Here is a 16,967-nt window from a genome sequence, read left to right as displayed (position 1 = left end):
CCTGCCTGGGCTTTTTCCTCAGACCCCATCCCCAGAGGATGGGGGAGGGTGCTGCAGGTGTGTGTGTGGGGTGGCAGTGTCCCCAGGGGATGGGGGGTTTGCTGCGGTGTCTGGGGAAGGGGGGGGGGGCGGTGTGTGGCAGTGAGGTGGTATCTGGATTGCCGGGAGCCAGGGCCTCCTTAGCAGGATATTGAGAAACTCCAACCGGGTGGGAAGAGAAGTTTCCACCACTGCCCCTGCCCGGAGCCTTCAGACCTTTTCACACTCAGGGCAGTCCTGGAGTTTCTGCCTCCGGGGTGTGGCCGTGAGCAGCCACTGACACTCTGGGGCCTCTCCTCAGGCTGACCTTGGTCAAGATCACTGCCACCGATTCCTGTGAACTTTGAATCATTTCCTTGGAACTAATAGGTCAGGGCTAAGGAGTTCCCTTAACTTGGGTCTCCCACGCACAAGGCCGGCAGGGAGGGGCCGGGGACACACAGTGACTGGCCAGCAGGTGTTGCTTTCTGAGACACTTCCCTTGGGCTCTGGAATTTCCTTTTGGGGGCTGGTGGGGGCGTGTTTCTCTGGACAAAACCACCCTAGGTTATAACACCCGCCATCCCTTGCCCACCCAGGTGGAATCCGTGGCGCGGTGGAAATCAAAGGCTCTGGAGGCTGCACGCTACCTGGCTGTGTGACCTTGAGCCAGCCAAGCACTCCACGCTTCCCATCTGGAAAATGGGGAGAGAAAGATCTAATGGAGGACTTCTGTAAAAGGTCTTTAATAAACGATTCCTTCCTTCTCTCCCGGGGTCTGGGACCTTCCAGTGTCCCCAAGTGCCGAGAGGCTGCTGGCAGAGCCCCTTACCCTCCATCACCTCCCTCCCAGTTGTCCTGGGAGCCCAAATTTTTTCCGCTGGGTGGGACTTAGTCAAGCATCATCTCTCCCAGGGCCGCTGACTGGCAAGGGACAGGGGTGAACTGGGGCCACTCCCTGCAGACCTGGCCTGCAAGCCCAATCCACACAGCCACCGTCTCCCCTTCCAACCTGGGCCCCTGTCACATTCAGTAGGCACAATCTGTCAGTCAAGGACCCTCCTAGGGAGTTACAAGGTGTTAGGGTCACTTGGCTTTGCTGTAGAGAAGGCAAGAGGGTCTCCTGTGTGCTCGGAGAAGGAAAGATTTGGATGGGCTGGGCCGTCCCGTGCATGAAATGCATAAGCCCAAGGTGCCGAGGCGGCAGAGTTCTCCTGGGGGCTCTGGGCTGCTGCTTGTGCTGAGGGACAGCCCTTAATTCTTAGCTCCTGATGGGAGTCTGACACAGCCTGTTGGGGCTCCATTTGGCTTCCTTCTTGTCCCGCAGAGCTTGGTGGCTGGTGCAGGGCAAAGAGCTCCGGCCTGAGAGGCCCTGGGTTTAGGCACTCAGCCCTGCTTCACAGGAAGCAGTCGGCCTTGAGCCTCCCCTTGGTTCTGAAGTGAGGCTGGACCCTTGGAGCCTCTTGGCAGTGACACTGAATGCCGGCTCTGTATCATGCACCCAGGACAATGACCGATACACCTGGCTGGAGTCACAGTGGCCAAAGCAGAGGCCAAGATGGGGCTCTGGGGTCTGACCTCCTGCCCCAAGCCGATGGGCGTCTCTGGGACAGCCACACACTCCTTACAGTGGGCAGAGATGACGAAGCCCGGCGCACGGATACACAGGTACCTTTTCCTGTCCCTGGGCATATGAGTGTGTAAGCTGGCCTGGAGCAGCCACGCATATGCCCCCGCACCTGCCCCATTTCTCACACGGTGCCCAGCACCCCAAGTCCTTCGGCAGCCCTTTCGGAGCTGCTCAAGGGTTTCACCATCCCCTGTGTCTGTGCCACCAAGATGCCCCTATACCAGCCAGTCCTGCCCCATCTCCACTCCACCTGGTAAGATGAAGGGATGCCGTGGGGTGTCCTGACTAGGAGCCCAAGGAGAGAGGTGGACACACCAGCAATCTTGGAAGGCAATGAGGACAGTCACTCCAGCCTTAGCCCTTAGGCCCCAGGGAAGGGACAGTAGGACAGCCTATAGGAGACAGCGGGAGCAGGTCCTGAGCCCCCAAGGGAACTTTGGAGACAGGCTGATGCCCTCGTTTTCTATACAAATGAAGAAAGCAGTCTTTCCCAGGGCCACCAAACAGGCTAGAGTCCCCAGGGCCAGAGGTGTCCTCTCAGGGGATTCCTGAGTATCCTGGCAGGCATCCTGGTTACACTTTGGGAAGCGGGAACCCAGGACTCGGGCAAAGGGCAAAGACTGGTGAGAAGGGACAACGCACACACACAGAATCTGGGACTCCTGCAAAGACAGCTGCTCCACAGGGACGTCCTCCTGACCGGCGGGGAGGCAGAGAATGGGGCCGGGGCCATGAGGCCAGCAGCCACCCAGCTCACCCCACCAGAGGGACTCCTACAGGACCCTCACTCTCTGACCTTACCCCCTTCCCAGCCCACAGAGGACTCAGCAGTGCCACACGGGGGTTTATTCCAGTCACAGCTTCCAGAGAAACTCAACAATAAATTACATCATTAAATAAACTCCCTGCTGGACCACGCCCCCTTCTGCCCCTCCTCCTCTCCACCTGCTCCCCCAGGACCCTGTGGGGACCTGGCCAGGCCCGCCCCCTCCACTGGGCCACAGGGGAGTGAGCCTCACTGGGTCTCCGTGAATGAGGGTGGAAGGAGAGGCTCCACGCCCTGGTCCTCGGCCCCTCGCACTCACTTGCCTGACCTTGACAGCTGGGCAGCTGCTAGTCAGCTGTCTCCTCCGGGGGGGGAGGGGCAGGAGGGGGCAACAGCCGCCCCACACAGGCCTGTGTCCCTAGAGGTGCGTGGGGTTCTCCAGAGAAGGGTCCGTCTTAGTCATGTGCAAGACCACGGTGGGGGCCTTATAGTGGCAATGGGTGCCACGGCCATAGCCCCCGGGAGCCCGGCAGGCCTTTGCCCGGGCCCGGCCAGCTGCCATCTTGCGGTGGCACAGGCTCTGCCAGGTCTGGAAAGTCTTGGAGCTCCACACCCAGACCCCGCTGGTGATGCCCACCACCAGCGACATGAAGATCTTGAGCATAAAGACAGCCACGGTGGGCACCGACCCCCCTTGTAGTGAGCAGTCCCTCCGGCCCCCGGGCATGGTGGCTGCCAGGCAGGGCTGCTCTGTGGCCCGAAGGCGCCAGAAGTCCATGTTGAGGCGTTCATAGACATAGCACACAATGACGCAGGTGGCAGGCACCGTGTAGAGGATGGAGAAGACCCCAATCTTGACCATGAGCTTCTCCAGCTTCTCCGTGTTGGTGCCGCCTGTCTTCATGATCTTGCGGATGTGGAAGAGGGCCACGAAGCCGGTCAGGAGGAAGCTGGTGCCCAGCACCAGGTAGCAGGAGAGGGGAACCAGCACAAAGCCCGTCAGGGCGGCCGCATCCATGCTGGCCACGTAGCAGAGCCCGGTCAGCTCGTCGCCCGCCACCTTGCGCAAGGTCAGGATAATGATGGTCTTGAGGGCCGGCAGGCCCCAGGCCGCCATGTGGAAGTAGCTGCCATGGGCCTCGATGGCCTCGTGGCCCCACTTCTTGCCCGCTGCCAGGAACCAGGTGAGTGTCAGCACCACCCACCACAGCGAGCTGGCCATGCCGAAGTAGTAGAGCAGCAGGAAGACGAGCGTGCAGCCCGTGTTCTCCAGCCCCTCCTGGATCACGTAGAGTGCTCCTGCCTCCTGGTCGCACGCCACGCTCTGAGCGCCGGCCACCGCGCGGATGAGGAAGGCCAGCGAGTAGACGTTGTAGCACATGGACAGGAAGATGATGGGGCGCTCGGGGTACTGGAAGCGGTGGGGCTCCAGCAGGAAGGTGAGCACGGTGAAGGCCGTGGAGAAGAAGCACAGCGCCGACCACACGGCCATCCAGACGAGCGCGAAGTCCTTGTCGCGCCGCGACCAGAACACCTCGACGCCGGGCCCGCAGCGCGGCGCGCACGAGCGGCTCTTCTCCACGTACTGGAACTTCTCTGGGTTCTCGCAGGTGCCGCCGCCGCCCGGGCCAGAGGCGGGGTCGCCGGGGGGCCTCGCGGGCCGGGGCGCCACGGGCAGCATGCCCAGGCCCTTGTGGGGCTCCGCAGGGCCGGCGGTGGCGTTCTCGGGCGCCTCCATGCAGAGCGCGTGCGGGTCGTTGCGCGTGGGCAGCCGGGCGCAGTCCAGCGAGTCCGGCCAGCCGAAGTTGAACTGCTCCATGATGGGCGCGCAGCGCAGGCGCGCCTGCTCGCACATGGGCCGGCAGGCGGGGATGGGCGTCGAGACCTGGTCCGTGCACATGGGCGCGTACAGCGAGCACAGGAAGAAGCGCAGGTGGCTGTGGCAGCCGTACTGCACGAGCGGCGCGAACTCGGCCAGCTCGGCGGCCGCCTCACCCTGCGACGTGTGGCCCAGCAGGTTGGGCATGCGGGTCAGGTTGTAGCCGATGCCGCGGCACATGGGGATCTCCACCGCCTGGCAGGGCGCCGGCCCTCGCCCGCGCTCCGGATCGAAACGGCCGATCTCCAGCGCCGCGCCACCCGCCGCCAGCAGCTGCCACAGCAGCAGCGCCCGGCGGAGCGGCGGCACGGCCATCCCGGGCGGCCCCGGCCGAGGGCGGGAGGGCGGCCCCGGCTCACTCGGGCCGCGCCGTCCGGCGCCCCCGTGCCCGCCCGCCACGTCGCGGGGCGCTGGCCATCGCCGAGCCGCCCTCGTGCGTCCGGGCGCCCCGGCAGCGCGCAGGGAAGCCGCCCGAGGGAGAGGAGGCACCGAGCCCGCTGAGCCGCCACAGCCGCTGCCACTCGAGCGGCCGCGGAGCCAGAGCGGGCGCCGCCTCCCGGGGCCGCCGCTACAAGCCTCGGGGCGGGGCGCCTGGCGGACACGCCCAGAGGCGGGCCCTCCGCGCGCTGGGCACGCCCCCCACGGGGCTTTAAAGGCGCCGCGTCTCGCCGCCGCGCCGGGGCATCCGCGTAGGCGAGTTCCGGCGGTATGGGCTGCACGTGCGTCCTGGACCCGCGCGCTCGCACTCGGTGCTTCCCCTTCCCTTGCTTTCCCCGCTCTCCCAGCGACATGACAATCGAAGACTCCCCCGCCCTCCACCCCGGGTCGCTTCTCTTTACCCCAGGCGGCAGACCATTGTTAGAGGCCTCCACGCGTTGGGAAGCCTCCGGCTTGTATTCCAGTGGCTTGTATTCCAGTGCTTCCTGTGCCTTCACCAGTTGTGTGTGAGTTTGGGCTCTTCTCCCTCAGCCTCAGTTTCCTTTTCTGTAAAACAGGCAGATAGATAATCCTGTAAAAACAAGCACACATGCTGCTTATGGGTCACGCTGCACACTTGACTTCATTGGTCTCTACTCCTCAATCCAGGTGGGGAAACTGAGGCTCAGAGGAGTGACATACCCACGGGTATGAAGCTATTAGGTGTTGCATTTGTTACTGTCTCCGAACTTATTTTTCTTGTTTTGTTTTCTTGTTGTTTTTAAGATATTGATTTTTTTAACTAATCTTAAATGAGTAAGGTCCGAACTTACAACCCCGAGATCAAGACTCATATGCTCTACCAATTGCACCAGCCAGGCGCTCTCCCCACCCCCGTACTGGTTTCATAAGGTTGCTGCGCTCCCCTGGGGGACACAGGCTCCGCCCCCCCCCCCCCCCCCCCCCCCCCCCGCCCCGGGTGCCACCTTGCCACCTCTGGGACACCCTTAGAAAGTGCTTCCCTTAGAGCTGAAAGACTGGGCTTTTTACTGATTATTTTTTAAAATTTATTTTTGGGAGAAGACAAGCAGGGGAGGGGCAGAGAGAAGGGGACAGAAGATCCAAAGTGGCTCTGTGGCTGACAGCAGCAAGCCCGATGTGGGGCTCGAACTCACGATCCGCAAGATCATGACCTGAGCCGAAGTTGGAGGCTCAACAGACCCCCCAGAGCGCCACCGAGGTGCTCCATGGACTCTGGGCTTTTTAAATCAAAGTATAATTGACACATAACCTCATATTAGTTTCACATGCACAGCATGACTCGCTGTTTGCGCACATTGGGAAATAATCAGCCCCCACGTCAAGTGGTCACCATCTGGCATGGTACACAGTTACACATTTTTTTTCACCAGTGATGAGAACTTCCAAGATTCACTCCCCACCACCCGCCAGTCCCCGGCAGAGCCCTGTTCTCCTTCCTGTGCCTGCAGAGCAGAGGGGCGATACACAGCAACGTCCCACGGGTACCTTAGGAGTCCACCTCATACCCTCCTCACCTAAACCTGAGAGCCATCAGGATGACATGAGACTGTTACCCCCCTGCTTCCATGGGCAGCTCCTCAACCACGGGGAGCGAGGAGGACTGTCCTCGTGGTACAGATGGATTCACCAGTGCACAGTGCGGTATCTGTGACCCCCTACGGGTGTGGCTCAGTCCGCCCGTGACAATGAGTGAGATCTGGAACGGCGACCCCTGAGCGGCCTACCCCGCCCCACCCTGCCTGGGGTTGTTGGGGGCCGCTTGGAGTCCCAGAGCACCTGTGTCTGCCCTGCCCGCTTCCCACCATGGCTCCCAGAGAAGCTCTGCAGGGAAACACAAATGCCACCCAGCAGACCACCCACAGGGCTCTGCTCTGGTCTGGGACTCACTTAGAGACTATGGTCCCACCCCCACCCCAGGCCCTGCCCCGTCTGTCCTCACCCCCTTGACTTAGACGTACCTGGAAAACTCAGACTCCACAGGTCCAGACGCACTAGCAGCTGCTCAGGGTGCTGAGAGATAGGCTGAGGGAGAGACCTGCCCTGCAGGGGGGCTGGGAGAGGGGCCCAGGACCTCCCGTGAACGAAGCAGGCCCTGGGCCAGGCACTTCACACAGTGGCCTTTCTAACCCTCCTAACAGTCTTGCAAGGACTTCTGTAACCATTTTACAGATGAGGAATTGAGGCACAGGAAACCCCAGATAATTTGCTGGGATTACACAGCTCGGAAGGATCAGGGTGGGCGTTCAGGCTCTTCCACGGCATGAGGCTGCCTGTCACCAGCAGAGGAAGGGCACCTGCCCCTTGTGGCACGTGGTGGAGACTCAGGCTGGTGCACTCACACCATGTAGAGACTTGCCTGCAGGGAAGGGAGAAGGAAAGGTGGGGGGCGCTCTGTATTGGGTGTGCACCCAGCCTCATGCTCTTGGAGTGGCCCCGTGAGATTGGGCATCCGTGGAGGGGCATACAGCCTTGTGGCCAGTGCATAGCGTGCACTCAGCCCACCTGAGCCACGACGGGTGCGGCTACAAGCTCCCGACCTTCCCAAGGAGGTAAGGTATCTTGCAAAAAAAGGACCTGGCATTGACCCCCTGGTCAAGGATAACAGTTTCCCAAAATGTCAGCAGCAGCTTCCCATTGCCCAGGGTGAAGCCCATGCTCCTGGGGATGAAGCCCTTCCAGGCACAGCCCCCAACTCGCCTCTTCATTTCCTGCCGTGACTTCCCCCCGCCCACTGTATCCCCCCCACCTCCCCACCCCCTCAATGGAAGCACCAAGCCACATCCTGCCATCATGCCTCCAATCTCCCCAGACCAGGAGGCCTTTTCTCTCCTGCCCTGCTTGGCACAACCAGCCTCCAGCATCACCTCGCAGGGGCAGTCCCCCAGCCCAGCTCTCCTAGATGGGGCTGGAGGGTCTGCTCTGTGGGCCCAGGGTCCTTGTCCCCACATTGTGCACTCACAGTTAGCCCTCCATCCATCCCCACTCCACCCTAATACCAGCAGCTGCTCGAGGACCTTGGGAACATTTTATTTCTCTGTGTGTCTGGCCTCCAGGAGGCAGAGGTGCATGAATGATAGCGGGGGCCCCGCGTCAGGGTGTGTGTAGGAGGTGGGGGCTCCAGAGGTGCCCCTCTGCTGGCAGCCGGGCGGGGAGGCTGAGGCCAGTGGAGGCTTTTCCCACCACCAGCCCTGGCCTGGGAGCCAGGTTTTTTGTGCTCCTGTCCCCCAGCAGGGCGGAGCGGAGTCTGGGGGCCCTTCCTATGTAGCAATGGGGGAGAGGGCGCCCCAGGAGCTGGGGGATGCCTGGACTCTCACCATGGCAACAGCTGCTCCTGGGAAGCCAGAGGTGGGGGTGTGGAAGGGCCCCTCCCCCATGCAGATGCTGCCTGGAGAGAAGAGGCCTCTTGGGCCGCCTGCCCACCCACCCGGCTTTGTCACTCGATCTCCCTCTTTACAAAGGCAGAACAATACCCGAGGGCTCCCTGAAAGGGAGACTATGGACTGGGAGGAGGGGGATTACCATCAGTGCCCACCCCCATTCCTGCTTCACTGGGCAGAGGGGCCGGAGACAGGGGCGAGGGGGTAGTGGAACCCTCTCTCAGCTCCTCCCGGGAGAGGCCTTCCTTCCTGGGGGTCCTGCACACGTGGGAAGGGACACCTCCCCACCTGTGTCCCCCACGCCCCTTTTGTCACCCTCGCCTGCACTCCCAGAGGCCCTTCTTCCCACGGTCTCCCTGACTATGGCCACATATCACTCCCACTGGACACTTGCTGCCCTGCCCTTCCCCAGCTTGGCTCTGACCCTGCCTCCTCCAGGACACTCCCCTGCTGGATGGCCCTGGTGCCTGTAGCTGTGCCCTCTTCCCCACCAGCCTGGGTGTCTTGGGTGCCTGGCCTGGACAAGCTCCCATCAAAGTTTGTTGAATGAAAAGCATGTTGTAATGAGGAGGGGGTCAGAGATCTTTCTGGAAGAGCCTGAATGCAAATGGAGCCTGAGGGCGGGGGAAGGGTATTGATTGGGCCCTGGAGCACAGAGGTGTTTGTGGGAGTAAGCAGGCCCATCCCGCACCTTCTCCGGGTGCCCAGGTGCCAGGACACCCTTCAGGGGGGCTGTCACTGGTTGGGGAGGGCCCGCCAAGCTACAATGATGCCCCTGCTCCTGGGCAGGGGCAGGTGCAGAGTGACGCCACAGTCTGGGCAGGCAGAGGTGGGCAGTGCTGGGACAGGGGAGGCAGGGGCGAGGTAAGTGTGTGCGTTTGCACAGGGACATGCAGGGGCCTGGCTGCTTGTGTGTGTGTGCACGCGTGCCTGTGCACGGGGCAGGGCCGGCTGACATGCTCGGTGGTGCTCAGGGAATGGGTCCACCTCCCTGAACCCTGGTTCTGACTCGATTTCCCTTTATGGGGGTGTCCAGGGCTGGCCTGGACTGTTCTAGTCTTACTAAAGAAGCATTTAAAAAACTCCTTATTAGGGCATTTCCAGTTTTCACAACTGATCAGCATTAGAGGTGAGGAGAGAAGTAATCCTTTCCCCTCTCTTTACAAACCCAGCCCTCAGACAACCAACATTAAGAGTTCAGGCACTTCTCAGGGTGCCTGGGTGGCTCAGTCGGATAAGCATCCGACTTTGGCTTAGGTCATGATCTTGCGGTTGGTGAGTTTGAGCCCCACGTCAGGCTCTGTGCTGACAGCTCCTAGCCTGGAGCCTGTTTCAGATTCTGTGCCTCCCTCTCTCTCTGCCCCGCCCCCGCTTGTACTCTCTCTCTCTCTCTCTCAAAAATAAATAAACATTAAAAATTTTTTTTAAAAAGTTCAGACACCTCTTCTGATACTTTCTTACTTTGCAAACACATACATGCATAGTTTAGTCTTTTCTTAGCTTTTGTTTTACTGAAATGGAATTAATATTCTACATTTTACACCTCATTTTCCTCACCTAAAAATTTATCATGGATACAGATAGATGGATGGTTAGATGATTAATATAAGCATAGCACAATGTCGATGGTGGAATCTACATTCTTGGTTCAACTTTCTGTTCATTTTAAAGTCTCATAATAAACTATTTGAAAATAATCTGTCACGAATGTCTTCCTGTGTCGATACACAGGATCCAACCCATTACCCATTCTTCTTCTTTTTTTTAATTTTTAAAAATTTTTATTTTTGAGAGAGAAACAGAGCACGAGCCGGGGAGGGGCAGAGAGAGAAGGAGACACAGAATCCGAAGCAAGCTCAGACCCGACTTGGGGCTCAAACTCACGGACCGTGAGATCATGACCTGAGCTGAAGTCAGACACTCAACTGACTGAGCCACCCAGGTGCCCTTAACCCATTCTTCTTAACTGTCACTCTGATTCCCACTGTGTGGAATTATTATAAATTATTTAGCTAATCCCCTTTAGATAGACATTTAGGTGGTTTCTGTTATGATTTCTATTACCATGCAGATAAATGAATATATGTATCTATATTCAGGGTCTGCAAAAGGTGGTCCACGGGCCAAATCTGGACCCGCTGCCTGTTTTTGTGAATAAAGTTTTACTGGAACAAAGTCATGCTCACTGGTTGACACAGAATCTGCAGTCTTTGAGCTACAATAGCAGAGGGAGTTGTGATAGAGACTACATGGCCCACAAAGCAGAAAATAGTTACTATTTGGCCCTTTATAGAAAATGTTTGTCAAATGCTGAATGTACTTGTGCTTTTATTTTTATAGCATAGAGTCTGAGAACTTGTTAGATCAACGGGTATGTGAGTTTTTTTTACAGCATCATTGAGGTACATTATTGATGTGCAATTCACATATTTAAAGTGTACAATTTTGGGGCATCTGGCTGGCTCAGTCGGTAGAGTGTGCAACTCTTGATCTCGGTGTTGTGAGTTTGAGCCCCACCTTGGGTGTAGAGACGACTTAAATAAAATCTTAAAAAAAATAAAGTGTACAATTTGATGACTTTTGACGTATGGATATACTTGTGGAATCATCACCACAATCGACGCAGATAATGAGTATCTTCTGGTTAAAATGCAACTATCTTGCCAGGCACTAGCACATTAAAATGTTAATAACTGGTACATAACTGTTAGATACAATAACTGGCCAGTATAGTGTGAAACGAACTTAAAAATAAGTCCTGGGGCGCCCGGGGGGCTCAGTTGGTTGAGCATCCCACTCTTGGTTTTGGCTCAGGTCATGATCTCACGGTTCATGGGATCAAGCCCTGCTTTGGGCTGTGGTCAGAGCCTGCTTGGGATTCTCTCTCTCCCTCTCTCTCTCTGCCCCTCCCCACTCTCCTTTTCTCAATATAAATAAGTACACTTTTTAAAAAAAAAGTGTATTTATTTTTGAGAGAGAGGGAGAGAGCGAGCAGGGGACGGGCAGTGACAGAGGGGGACAGAGGATCCCAAGCAGGCTCTGCGCTGACAGCAGAGAGCCCGACGCGGGGCTCGAACTCACAAACCATGAGATCATGACCTGAGCCGAAGTCAGACACTTAACCGACTGAGCCACCCAGACACCCCTAAGTAAATAAACTTAAAAAAAAAGTACCATATTTTAAGTATTCATTTACCTTTTTTTTTTTTTTTTTTTTTTTGGTGAGCTCTGTGCCCGATGTGGGGCTCGAACTCAGGACCCGGAGATGATCAGGAGTCGCATGTTCTACCAACTGAGCCAGCTTGGCACCCCTAATTTATATCTTATTTGGTCCTCTTAACACCTTATGAGATGGCTCTTATTTTAGTTTTCATGGGCTTAGGGAGAGTTAAAGCTACTGGCCTAAGGGCAAGCAAGAGTGCCAGGATTAAAAAATAATAATCGTGAATATATTCTTCACCCCCAAAAGTTGTCTTGTACCTTCTCTCCCCTTCCCAGGTGCTGGACTGCGGTCAGTGCAGTTTGGTTTGCATTTAGTTTACATGAGTGGAACGTTAATGTGATTTTGTAGGAATCACATCTTTTGGCAGCAAATGTTAACTGAGCACCTCCTTTGCGCCGGGAGCCTTTGCTCACACAGCACAGGCAGGGCTGGCCTGGCCGCCTGCTCTCTGGCGGCCCAGGAACAGCCCGAGTCGTAGATGGGAGAGCCACCACTGTGGTGTCAGCCGATTGCTGCGGTTAGAGAGACGCCAGGGTGCGTGTCAGAAGGTGATACATGAGCTGGGTCTCAAAGCTAAGTGGGAGCCAGGTAGAAGAGAGGGAAGGGTGTTCTAGACAGAGGGCACAGCCTTTGCAAAAGCTTTGGAGAGAAAAAGGCAGCAGCCTGCCAGGGTCCGTAGTGGAGGCTGGAAATCTGGGATTTACCGTTGGGCAACGGGGAGCCTGGGAAGATTTTAAGGGAGGGCATGCTATGGGGGGCAAAGGACAAGCGTGGGCTCTGCGGCAGGGGGCGGGTGCAGGCAGGGACCCAAAGAGGTGACGAGTGCGAGTGCGTGAGTGTTGGAGAGGAAGGTGCTCTCACCAGGCCAAGGGAAGGGGAGAGGTATTTGAGGCAGAGGGTTGCAGAGCTATGAGCAGGAAGCAGGCCCTCTCAGCGCAGGGACTCTGGGGTTGCTGCCGGGAAGAGGCACCCCTCCTCTGGGGAGCCCCTCGTCCTGTGTCCAGCCCCAAGCCCTGCTGGGGCTACTGCAGCCACCCTGGGGCCAGGGCGGCCGGGAGGCGCCCGCGGCTACTGAAAGCCGCTTTTGTGCGGCAGCTCCAGCTCCTGTTTCGTTGACGTTGGAACCTGCTGCTTATTTATCCAACTTGAAGGGAAATTCAGCAGCAGCGGAGGGGAAAAAAATAACCTCAGCTGCCGAGCAGGGAGGAAGGAGGCCCCAGCCCGGCCCCTGCCGCCTCTGCCGCCCTGCCCAGTGCAGCCGGGGGCCTCGGGTCCAGGCCCATAGGCTGTCCCGGCAGCGGACGGGCCTCGTGCTCCCCAGCCCGGGTCTCCCTTGGCTCCAGGGCCCGGGACCACCCCCCTTCTGAAGCTGCGGTCTGCAGGGCTGGCCTCTGGGGCTTCCCCAGGGAAAGTCACCTGCCTGTGGGGCAAGTGGGCCCTGACCACCAAGGGTCTCACCTCCTTACTCCGCCCCTGCCTGGGGAGGCTCCAGGCTGGACGGTCCTGAGCTCCTGAACGTGTTCTGGAGCCTTCCTCCTGCCCCGCCCCAGCCCCCCCCCCTCCAGGGCAGCCAGCATAGGAGCCTGGCTCTAGGCCACACTGGCCTCTCAAGGTGTGAGGGCAGAAGCCTGACAAGGCCTGTCAGATGCAGAAGCATGACCTTTAGCCACTCCGGACCGTGGCCTCTCTCAGCCAGGGACGGACGTGTGGAGGAAAAGGTGTGGACGCTGCCCCCAGGCCCCCCCCCCCCCCGTACGGCCCAGGGAGGGCCTCCCACATCTTCACAGCCCAGACCGCCTCCCCTTTCAGGCTCCAACTCTTTCAGATTATGGTCCCAACCACTCCCTGTGTCCTGTGAGGCCCTTTCATACCCATGACCTTATTTGTCCCATTTTACAGATGAGGAAACTGAGGCTGAGTGGTCAGCTGGACCTTGGGCCAGACACTTGGCCTATGCCCTGCCTTACCTCTCTGCCTTAGGTCATCCCACCAGGGAGTCCCCGCGTCCATGGCCCCGTCATTGTGTCTCTCCCGGCTGCGGCACAGGCAGGGAGGATGTCCCTCCATCTTGGTCCCTCCCTGGTCCTCGCCGGTTGCTTGTCCTTCCTGGGTGTGCTCTGGGGAGAGGCAAGGGGAGCGCTATCCCACGAGGACAGAAGCCCCCTTCCCATACGTCTTCTCCTGTGGCCTGTACTACCATTTCGGCAGGCATCCCCACCCCCCTGGGGCAAACCACACGTGGATCTTTGACGCCTCTAGGCCCCACGCAGGATGGTTCAGGACACAGTTTCTGGATTCAGCTGCCTGGGTTCAAACCGTGCTCTGCACCTGTCATCTTAGCTAATCTGTGCCGCCTCCCTGGGCTTGGGCCACATCTTGGCTCAGGACAACCCTCTGCTGACTGTGGACTCTTCATCGCCATTGCTTTCTGATTATTCTTTTTAAAGAGAAAGAAACAGAATATATATAATTTATAATCACACATATTTTAAAAACTAGCATTATGTTCTGTGCACACTTTCGAGTTTACTCAATAGAAAGTGAAATGGGGCGCCTGGCTGGCTCAGTTGGCAGACCGTGAGACTCTTGATCTCGGGGTCGTGAGTTTGAGCCCCATCTTGGGGGTAGAGATTACAAATAAATAAACTTTAAAAAAAAAGTGAAAATCCAGGGGCGCCTGGGTGGCTCAGTAGGTTGGGCAGCCGACTTCGGCTCAGGTCATGATCTCTCAGTCCGTGGGTTCGAGCCCCGCATTGGGCTCTGTGCTGACAGCTCGGAGCCTGGAGCCTGTTTCAGATTCTGTGTCTCCCTCTCTCTGGCCCTCCCCCATTCATGCTCTGTCTCTCTCTGTCTCAAAAATAAATAAACGTTAAAAAAAAAAAATTTAAAAAAAAAAGTGAAAATCCAGGGGCTCCTGGGTGGCTCATTTGGTTAAGCGTCCGACTTCGGCTCAGGTCATTGATCTCATGGTTCGTGGGTTCGAACCCCACATTGGGCTCTGTGCTGACAGCTCGGAGCCCGGAGCCTGCTTCGGATTCTGTGTCTCCCTCTCTCTCTGTCCCTCCCCAGCTCATGCTCTCTCTTTCTCTCAAAAATAAACATTAAAATATTTTTTAAAAAAGTGAAAATTCACATTCTTCATGCCTTCTCTTCCCCCTCTCTGGAAGGTTCCCTGTTGGCAGTGGGAGGTGTGTCTATCCAGACTCAAAGACATTCTTACAGGTGAGTAAAATTGGGATGCTTTTGTTTACTTATAATACTTTTGTAATTTTTTTTAAAAGGTAGCATTTTAAAAATTTATTTATTTATTTTGAGAGAGAAAGAGAGCGCATGGGAGGGGCAGAGATAGAGGGAGAGAGAATCCCAAGCAGACTCTGCACTGCCAGGGCAGAGCCTAACACAGGGCTTGAACCCACAAACCACGATATCATGACCTGAGCTGAAATTACGAGTCAGACTCTTAACCGACTGAGCCATCTAGGCACCTCACTTTTGTAATTTTTTAAATGATTTTTATTTTTAAGTAATCGCCACATCCAGCATGGGGCTGGAACTCATGACCCCGAGATCAAGAGTCACATGTTCCTCCAACTAAGCCAGCCAGGTGCCCCAATACTTTTGTAATTAAAGTGATACGTGCATATAGTTGTTTTTTGTGTGTTTTTTTAACTGAGATATAATTTATGTTCAGATGCACAAGTCTTGCGTGTTCAGCTTGACCAATTAGTAACAAAGTGAATATGGGGGCGCGTGGGTGGCTCAGTCGGTTGAGCATCTGACTCTTGATTTTAGGTCAGGTCACGATCCCAGGGTTGTGGGCTCGAGCCCCACACTCAGCACAGAGCCTGCTTAAGATTCTCTCTCCCTCTGCCCCTCTCCCCTGCTCGCGTGCTCTCACTCAAAAATAAAAAAATTAAAAAACAAAAAAATCCCAAAGTGAACACGGCCCTGTGACCACCACCCAGATCAAGAAACAGAGCATGTGCGCTCCCCCCACGCCCGCGCCGCCCCCCAGGCCCCCCCCCCCCCCCCCCCACCGAGGGCTGCTTCGTGTCCCCTTCCAGCCAGACGCTCTGCTGTTCTTGTTGCTTGTGTCTCAGCTCTGCTGCACCTGTTCTGGACCGTCTTATAAATGGGATCCTACGGTATTTGCTCTTTGTGTCTGGCTTCTTGCGCTCGGCGTGGTGTCTATGCGACTCCTCTGTGTCATTGTGAGTCTCTGTGATTTGTTTGCTCTTATTGCCGAGTGGGGCTCCGCTGTATGGACGTGACACAGTTTGTTCTGGTGACGGACATCTGGGCCGTCTCCAGTTTGGGGCTTGCTTATAGATGGCACGTACATCTTATAGACTGAGTGTCTGTGTTCCCCCAAATTCCTGGGCCAAAATCCAACCCTCTGTGTGCAGGTAACGTAACGAGGTGGGGTCTTTGGCAGCTGACAGGTCATGAGGGTGGAGCCCCATGAGTGACACTAGCATGATTTTTGTTTGTTTGTTTGTTTAAGTAATCTCTACAGCCAATGTGGGGCTTGAACTCACGACCCTGAGATCAAGAGCCGCTCACTCTTCTCACTGAGCCAGCCAGGCGTCCTGAGACTAGCGTCTTTATACAAGCTACGTGAACCAACGTGGTAAATCTTAAATCGTAAGGCTGAAAGAAGCCAGGGCCAGCAGAATACCTACTGTTCGTTTAGACAAAGCCTGGAAACAGGCGAAAGTAAATTAGATTGCTATTTAAAACAATTTTTTTTCAATACTTATTCATTTTTGAGAGACAGAGACGGGGAGGGCAGAGAGAGAGAGAGACAGAGAGAGAGAGAGAGAGAGAGAGAGAGAGAGAGAATCTGAGGCAGGCTCCAGGCTCTGAGCTGCCAGCACAGAGCTTGATGCGGGGGGAACCCACGAACCGTAAGGTCATGACCTGAGCTGAAGTCAGATGCTTAACCGACTGAGCCACCCAGGTGCCCCGGTTTGCTATTTTTGATAAACGTTACAGAAATGCAAAGCAGGTGACATCATAATTGGTAAGTAGATGTGGCAGTCATGCAGGGACCGGGAGTTGGTTACGTTTGGGAAGGGCAGGAAGGGGCTCTGGGACTGGCAGTGAGTGTCCCTCTCTTGGCCGGGTGGCGTCACACAGGTGCTCATCTGATAACAAGTTTCAGTGCGAACACCTACATTTGGGGCACGTTTCTGTGTGTTAGGTTTTCCCACGGAAGAAGGAAAGAGGCACGAGAAGTATATGAAGGGAAATCCAAAAGTCCCCATCCCTCTCCCCCCTGCAGGGTTGAGATGGTGGGTCTCACTCTGTTTCCTTCCGGAAACTTCTATGCACTCACCTCCCTCCATGCACGTGTATACAGAACAACGGGTGTTTTCTTGTGTTCCCCTTCAAAGCTGTATGTACCATTCTGCAGCTTTTTTTCACTGGATGGGTCTTGGGCCCTTTCAAAGCTCAGTCTGCCCCCTGAGTAACCGTGGCTCAGCATTTCACACAGCATGAAAATATTCTAGCTGGACTGGATGAGTAATAGTACCCACTGCGTGGGGTGTTTCCTCAGTTTCCTTACCTGGAAATGACAGGAGCCGTGAAAGGAGATTAACTTGAGGTTCAGA

At 56.4% G+C, this 16,967-nt stretch overlaps 2 protein-coding genes across 2 annotated transcripts in view; one reads left to right on the top strand and one right to left on the bottom strand.

Annotated features, from left to right (window-relative positions):
• The window catches only part of BAZ1B (bromodomain adjacent to zinc finger domain 1B), a 74,079-nt gene extending 72,477 nt beyond the window's left edge, over positions 1–1,602 (top strand). The window contains exons 21-22 of the transcript XR_006212267.1: positions 618–759; positions 1,524–1,602. The gene's annotated coding sequence lies outside the window, so the exon portion shown is untranslated. The remainder of the gene's footprint in view (positions 1–617; positions 760–1,523) is intronic.
• An 886-nt stretch (positions 1,603–2,488) lies between these two features.
• Positions 2,489–4,608, bottom strand: FZD9 (frizzled class receptor 9). Its single transcript, XM_007073991.3, has one exon. It carries the CDS (start codon positions 4,606–4,608, stop codon positions 2,833–2,835), a length of 1,776 nt encoding a protein of 591 aa, XP_007074053.2. The 3' UTR covers positions 2,489–2,832.
• Positions 4,609–16,967: the final 12,359 nt, after the last annotated feature.

The sequence above is a fragment of the Panthera tigris genome, chromosome E3, assembly GCF_018350195.1.
Source record: "Panthera tigris isolate Pti1 chromosome E3, P.tigris_Pti1_mat1.1, whole genome shotgun sequence".
Taxonomy (NCBI): domain Eukaryota; kingdom Metazoa; phylum Chordata; class Mammalia; order Carnivora; family Felidae; genus Panthera; species Panthera tigris.
The sequence above is the reverse complement of the archived record's forward strand: the minus strand, read 5'-3'. Positions and strand labels throughout refer to the sequence as shown.

Excerpts from the sequence above, each read along its gene's own strand:
- FZD9 (XM_007073991.3), bottom strand. The coding sequence starts at position 4,608 with ATGGCCGTGCCGCCGCTCCGCCGGGCGCTGCTGCTGTGGCAGCTGCTG.